Source organism: Martes martes, assembly GCF_963455335.1.
Source record: "Martes martes genome assembly, chromosome: 1".
Lineage (NCBI taxonomy): Eukaryota > Metazoa > Chordata > Mammalia > Carnivora > Mustelidae > Martes > Martes martes.
The window spans coordinates 163,223,943-163,231,777 of record NC_137888.1 but is presented as its reverse complement, the minus strand read 5'-3'; the positions used below and the strand labels follow the sequence as shown (position 1 = coordinate 163,231,777).

At 50.8% G+C, this 7,835-nt stretch overlaps 1 protein-coding gene across 1 annotated transcript in view; it reads right to left on the bottom strand.

Annotated features, from left to right (window-relative positions):
* Nucleotides 1-6,764, bottom strand: part of FGD5 (FYVE, RhoGEF and PH domain containing 5) — a 120,669-nt gene extending 113,905 nt beyond the window's left edge. The window contains exon 1 of the mRNA XM_080815599.1: nt 6,656-6,764. Within this exon, the coding sequence (XP_080671725.1) occupies nt 6,656-6,668 (13 nt within the window). The 5' untranslated portion in view covers nt 6,669-6,764. The remainder of the gene's footprint in view (nt 1-6,655) is intronic.
* Nucleotides 6,765-7,835: the final 1,071 nt, after the last annotated feature.

Genomic DNA, 7,835 nt, shown 5'->3' with positions numbered 1-7,835 from the left:
CAATGAATCATGTCTGAATCACCATGTCATCAATACACAAATATTAAAGAAATATTTTACATTCTTTTTTGTACTAAGTCCTTGAAACCTAATGTGTATTTTACACTTTTCAACACATCCCAATTCAGATTAGCCACACTCTAGCTACTTGGTGGCCACATGCAGGTGGTGGCTATGGTGCTGGCCAGCACAGTGCTCACGGGAGTTTTAGCCCTTCTCCGTGGGACTTTTCCATTGGCACCTCAATTACAATACATCTGAAGCCAAAGTAAGTATCTCCCCTAAACTGGCAGAGCTACATAAAATTCAGCTGAGGAGTCTCCAAAGGAAATTTAAAAGGCCTGGAATAGCAAGCACACAGGTGCCCACGCACCCTGTTCCTGAGGGGGCCTGATTTCAGAGCCTCTTTAGTTGCACTTTGTAAATAAATGAATGACCTTAGTGATCTGGTTTTCCATTGTGCAGCTAATTAGGAGAGGTAGGGACTGACAGTGAGAACACAGCCAGGTGTAAAATGTGGTAGCTGCCAGTAAGAAAGGGAGAGAAGAGACACAGCTGTCAAGACTCTAAAAGCTAAAGCACCCACTGCACCAACCCCCTAACCCATACCTACATTCATCTACATTAATACCCAGGCCAACCACTGACATCTAGATAATAACAGAGTTTTCAAAATATAAATGGACTTCCAACTCCTTGTTTCCATAAGCAAATATGTCCTAATTAAGAAAAAACATCTGTCCAAATTAGTAAAGCACAAAACAAATAAAAAAAACCCCACCACACACAACAACAACAACAAAAACCCACTCAACTATGTGGAGTTTAAACAGCTAACCATAAGCTAATCTGTCATTGTAGACTAACAGAGTGAGCCTTTAGAGCCTAGTTGCTCTGAGTTCAAATCCTGGCTTTGCTATTTAATAAGCAATGAAACTGAGCCTAGGTTTCTTCATCTGTAAAATGGGTACAATAGGAACACGTACTCTCAAGAGGTTATGAAGATTAAAAGATATATGTTAAAAGTGCCCAGCAGTCGGCCTTCAAGTAGAAGTACTCGATAAAGAGAAGCTGTTATTATTCTAATAATGTCAGTCTTTGCCTATCGCACATCTTCCCCTGACATAAGTCTTGCTTTATACTGATATATAATACTAGCTTCAAGCTCCCAACATCAGGTGTCAAGCACTGGCATGACATTATTCTCTGAGGGTGGGACTCTCATTTCTCATCCTTAGCAGGTGGTATTTCATATGAGCACCATGAGACCTGACAAAGGGACATTTGGACCATGAAAAACGACCATCACCCTGGCTGCATCACCCCAACCCCCACTCCATCCTTCATCCAATCAAGCTATTGATCTGTGGGCACTGTCTCCTCGAGAAAGGTTACAGTGGGTGTCTGAGGCGTGATCCTGCAAGAAAATGCCTTCCCCACAGGATCCCTTAGGAATGACAAGTATCTAGTGTCCATGTCCTGCTTCCAGCTCTGAGGTTCAGGGTGTTTCACCTGCATCCTCTCTGAGATCAAAGGATGCCAGAATCAGAAAGTCTGTTTCTGACCCTTCAGGAAAAGATGAGGAAACTGAGGCACACAAAGGCGAGGCATACAGTTTTTAGCAAATCTGGAGCAGGGGCAGGGTAGAATGTGGGTTTCCTACTTCCCGGTCTAATCACTTGAACTTCTGCCTTCACCTTTTTGCTCTTGAGCTTTCTTCTACAGTGGAGACTCAGGGCTCTCAGCTTCTACTGAGGCAGAGGAGGGTAAAATTCAAGGAAACTGAGACCAGAGAGACCAGAGATAGCTAGTCAGGTGTGAAATTTAAATAAGGCCGAGTCCAGGGTTCAGAAGTACTAACTGACCATAAGGTGAATGACTGGCTTTTATTTGCTCCCATCTAATTTCCATTAATCTGAGCCCATTAAACAAATACTTACTGAGCACCTACTATGTGAGGGGCACCCACCTAGAAGATTTGGACAAATCAATAAACAAAAACAAACACCCTGTCCCTGGTGAACCTTATATTCTACTAGAGGAAGATAAGCGATAAAAAGGAGAAGCATATTACATTATTGTATGTTAGATGATCAAAAGTCTACGGAAAAAATTAGGAGCGTTTTTTTTTTTCAATTTTAAATTGCAATAGGCCTCACTGAGAGGACATTAGAGCAAACACTAGAAAGATGAGGGAAGCCAGGACTTGGGTGGTGTGTTCAAGGAGGGCCAGCGTGGTTGGAAGGGAGGGATGAGCAAGCAAGCAACAGGGAGAAGCAGAAGAGGAGGTCAGAGAGGTCACAGGGAGGGTGCAGATTTTGCAGCACCCCCTGCCCCCCAGCAGAAGGAGAACACGCATACTCTAGCTAATGTGCTGGAATAAGTAGAAGTGGTGTGGACGGATGCAAGGACAACCATGAGGAGGCTCTTGCAATAATCCAGGCAAGAGATGAGACCGTAGAGGTTTGGACCAGGTTGGCAGCAGTGGAAGTGGTAAAGAAGAGTCAGATTCCAAATGCGAAGACAGAGCTGGCAGGATTTGCTGGCAGTCTGAACATAAGGTGGAAAAGGAGAGAAATCAAGGACGAAACCAAGGTTTTCTGTCAGAGGAACTGGGGAAGTGAAGTTGCCACCAGCTGAACTGGGACTGAACTGGTGCTGGGTGGGGGGGAATTCAACTGGTGCTGGGTGGGGGGGAGCCAGAATTTCCGATGGGACATGTTAAACCTGAGTTTCCTACCACACACCTAGGCAGAGACAGACATCAAGTGGGCTCCTAGATACATCACTGTGGGTTCTCAGGGGAGAGATCTGGCTGGAGGTATCCATCACAGAGATAGAATTTAAGGCCCGGGCCTAGTGAGATCACAAGTGAATGAGTGTGAACAAAGAAGAGAACAGGACCCAGGAGTGAGCTACAGTGGCCCTGAGGTTATGAGGAGTCAGGGAAAGACATGGGGAGGAAGGAAAGAAAATGAAGGTTGTGTGAGAGCTTCAGCTCTGCTCCCTCCCTGCCTCCCTCACCAAAAGGAACCTGATAGAGCCCCTATCCTCAGTATAAGGTTATCTGGGTCCCAGATCAATTCTGCATAGAGAAGACCCACAAGAAGAGGTAGCACTGGGATACATGGATACATGTAGAAAGACAAGGTGGATTTTCATAATCAAAAAAGAGGCTGGATATGCCAGATAGGGAGAATAGAATGTGCAGAGGCCCAAAGGCAGTTAGAGGCAAGCTGTCTGAGAGTATGATAAAGAGTTCAGTATGGCAGGGATGGGGGATTACAGGATAAATCAGGGCTGGGGCTTCCTCCTCTGGGTGAAGCTGAACCCTCTGACTATCCAGAACCCAGCATGGGTGGGGCTGGTGGTCCCTCTGCTGTCTCCTGTGTTTCTCTAGCTGTGGTATGAAACTTCCTTCTCCCAGTATCACAGAGCCCGGGGGGGCTCATACCCTCTCTTTCCGGGACCTCTTGGCAATTTGTTACGTGTAAGGATAGCTCAAATACAGAATACCCTTTGAGCCAAGATGCCAAGAGTTAACTGACAGTGGGAGAACCACAATGACAGGAGGAAGAGATTTTTAATAGCTTCTAGTGATAGGAATCATTCCCAGCCAGCCCCCATTACTAGTTTATATTTTCTCTATTTTAATTAAGTATCTGTCACTCACACTCATGCATGCTGCTGCTCCCTTGTCAGTTACATAGAGGTTAAATGAGAAGGGGTATTGGGAGGAGCACTGGATTGGGAGTCAGGAGCTCTGATCCACTGCTGGCTCGGCCATTAATTAGAGGTGTAACCTTAGGCAAATCCCTTCCCCTCACTGAGCCTCAGTTTCCCCATCTGTGGAACAAGGGCCCCACACCAAACAGTTAGTAAATGCCTTCTGCTCTAGCCAACTACAGCATATTTAAACTCATGGCTCTTCATGACTCTTCTTGTGTCCCCCGATATCTCCTTATTCAGTCCCTGACTCTGTTTCAACTGCAGTTCACTGTATTCCCCCTGGAACTCTCATAGCCATATGTTCCAAGAGTAATTATCTTCCAATTTCACCTTCCAATTGCATCTTAATTTAACTTTCATTCCTGGGTGCCTGCTGGAATGTCCAAGCCAAGCCTGATGATTTCTAATTAGGCTGCTGTTAAGCTAGTCCGGTGATCCATGACAGGGCACATACTGGGAAGACTGCAGGGACAAAGTGGGAAAGGCATGGGCCCCAGGCTCAGGCAGACCTGGGCTCGAATCCCAACTCTGGCACACATCGTCTGTGTCATCCTGGCCATGACACTTTACCTCTCCGAGCCTGTTTCTTTCTTGGTAAAATGAAATAAACTCCTCCTTTTTTTATAAGGATGTTAAAAAGTTCAAAGGAGATAACAGACATAACACACCTAACAAATTCAGTTGGCTACAATTTCTTGGTCACCTACTATGTGTTTAGCACTAGATGAAAAAAGCCAGCTCTCAAGCTGGACAGTGTGTGTTTCAATCCTATCTTGGCTCAGTGACCTGCAGCTCAGTTTTCCCATCTATAAAATGGGGATAGCAAGAATACTCACCTCGTAAGGTTACTGTGAAAACTGAATTGACTGAAGTAAAACAAAAAGCAGCACCTAGTTCAGAATAAGTGACCAATAAATATTAGCCAATATTCATTGGTAGCTTATGACAGACACTGTTCCGGACACTTTATAAGCTTTAATTAATCATGAGAACTCAATGACAAAGATCATACTGTCCCCATTTTTCAGGTGAAGAAACAGAGGCACAGAGGTGAAGTAACCTCCTCAAGGTCACATAACTAAGTATATGGTGGTTCCAAAATTCAGTGCCATGGAGTCTGTGAACCACTATGTTACATGATCAGGAAATTCAGAGCATGGCACACAGAAATCATTATGTGAGCTTCCCATCGTTACCATCACACTGAAAAAGTAACCAGGTTTATGCTGGAGGCAAGTTACAGGATGGCTAAACCCAAGAGTAGCAACTGCTAAGATTTCCTGGGACCAAACCTGCCTCTCAGTTTATTCCAGCTCATTCCATCCCCCAGATTCTCAGAAAAGGGAGGGCTTGCCCAAGCCTCAAGCAGGGAAACGTGGGAAAACTGGAACTGCTCTCACCATTGTTTTAAAGTGAGTTTTATTAGGAGTGTAGGAAAAAGCTAGCCTGGCTCTGTTCAGGCTGTGCCAGAAACAGGCAGGAGGCGACCTTCTTCCTCCAAGGAGTGGCGCTGGGCACTGGGACCCTGCTCCAGCCTCTCCCAAAGTGGCACTCCTGCTCCCACTCACCCCCATCCCTCACTGTCCAGGCATCACACATGGCCAGCAACAACAAAGCCTGGACCTAGGAAGGCTGCTTCAACACTCCCAAGTCCCCGAGGGTCTCCTTTCTCAAATCAGTGCAGCCAAATGTCTCCTGTCTGCACTTAACTCTTTAGACAATGACTTTTTTCATTAAAAGGACTTAAAAAAAAAAAACAAAACCCACAACACACACACACACACACACACACACACACGCAGCAGGATATGGTTCTAAGACAGCCAAAATGGTGGCTTCCTGTTTCTTTAGGGATGTGTGTTTTGGAGTATGGCTTCGGACAAGGGTGTTGGTCCGGGAGGGGGCTGCCTTCTGTTCAATTTTAAAAAGAGAAAGAATGACTATGGCTCCTTGGCAGGGAAATTAAGTTAGCTGAGCCTGTTGCCTTGCAAACTCGCCTCTTCCAGGGAACTTTCTGCCCTCGGGGTGGATGGAGTTAGGAATCCCGGGAACGGTTCCAGGCATCGCCCATCTGAGTCTCAGTCACTAAATCCGTTAAATGGCACTCGTCTGAAGCGACTGCTAGTATTCCCGAACAAATGCTTTCTGGATTTCCCGGAATCCCTGAACTGGCAGAGTCAGATTCACGAGGCAGAGAGACTCGAGGGATGGGAGTGAGCGTCTGGGGTGCGGCTCAGCCTCGGCAAGTCCCCCTTGGCGTTAGGTCCCTTGTGGGAGGCACAAAAAGGGCCCCCGGCCAGGGCGCTGCGAGGGAGGGGAGCGCTGCCTGGGGGGTGGGAGGGATAATTTAGGGCTTTCTAGTCTCCTCCGGGGACTGAGCTCCGAAGTCTCGGGGTCTAGGAGAGAAGGGGGGCAGGCATCGTCTTAAGAGTGCGCCGCCGGGTGCTGAGGGGCCAGGAATAGACCTCAGTGTGGGGAAGAACTGCGGAAGGACCCCGGGGCCCAGGAGGCAGCGAGGGGGCAGCGAGGGCCTGGCGGGAACCCCGAGGAGCCGGGGTGAGGATTCAGGGGCGCGACCAAGTCGTCTTCGCGAAAGGAGGGTCTCTCGGTTGCCGAGCGGTGCCCCGCACCAGGGTCGCGGTGGGAGCGGGCGGAGCGCGTACGCGGCCAGGGTGCGGCCTCGCCGAGACCGAGGGAGCGTCCCTCAGGCGGGGCGTCTCGGACAGAGGCCCCCAGATGAGTCTCAGCCACCTCGGAGGGGGGGACTCCGGACCCGCCCATATCTCGGCCGCAGCCGAGTAGAGTGGGAAGGTCGGGGGATTTTCGGCGGCTCGTTCCAGGCGCCCCGTGGGCTCCAACTTGCAACGCCTGGCGCGAACCCCTCGCGCGCGTCCCTCGGCGCCAGAGGTCGAGCGGAGCCTCCTACCTGCTCTGTTCATCTTCCAGCACGCGCAGCCCGTGGCCGCCCGTTGGTCAGTCAGTCGGTCCGTCCCAGCGCGAGTCCGCGCGCCGCCTCACTCCATGGCCGCCCCGCGGGGCCCGCACTCCCAGGCGCCCGCCCCGCCCCCCGGCGCGCGCTGGACTCCGCGCGGCGCGCAGGGCAAGTGGGGGCGCGGGGCGCGAGCCTCCGGGCTGGGCGGGGCGGAACGGGGAGGGGAGGGGGCAAGAGCGCGGGGCGCGCGAGGCGGTGGCCGGGGCAGTGCGCAGCGTCGCGTTCGCTCGTGATTCCGCGCGGAGCGCGGGGCAAGTGGGGGCGCGGGGCTCGAGCCTCCGGGGGCGGGGCCGCGCTGGCCGTGGACCGGAGAGGGGAGGGGGCGCGAGTGCGCCACGCGTGGGGCGGCGGCCCGGGCAGCCCCCGGCTTCGCGTCCGCTCCGGGTCCCGGCTTCGCAACGGGCGCGCTGCGCTCTGGGCGCCGCGCCTCTGCCGCCGCCGCGCCTCCGCCCCCTCCTAGACGTTTCCTCCCGCTCTGAGGAAGGCTTTTTTTTTTTTTTTTCCCTTTCTGCTCTGTCAGGGATCGCAGGAGACGAGGGGCGAGGCGTCCCCGCGCACATTTAAAGGGGCCGTGGTGACTCGGAGAGCCGCGCGAGGTTCAAGGGACTAGAATCAGTTGAGGGGAAGGAAGGAGCCAGCAAGTGGGCTTCCAGAGACGTCCTGGTCCGCTCGTCCAAGGGTCCATCCATCTCTTTCCTTTCAACACGGGTATGCGTTCGGTCCTGTATCAGGCCCTGTGCTGAGAGCAGAGTAAGACCGCTCCCAGTTCTTACCCTCGTGGAGCTTAGATGGGAAGTCAGTGGAGACACAAGACAAGCAGTATCATTTCAGAGAGAGTGATAAATGCCTTGAGAGAGATAAGGCAGGGTAATGGGCAGAGCACTGACTCTCCCAAAGCGTGCAGATCAGCATTGGAATTGTTAGAAATGCAAATTATCAGGACACCCCACCCCAAGACTTACGGAATCAGAAATCTGGTGTCTAACAAACCCTTCAGGTCCTTCTGATATAAGCTGAAGTTTGAGAACCACTGTGTAGAGAATGGGTGATCAAGGAAGGCCTCCCTGAGGAGGTGAGATGGAAAGGGAGACCTGGCTGATGAGCCTTTCTTTGT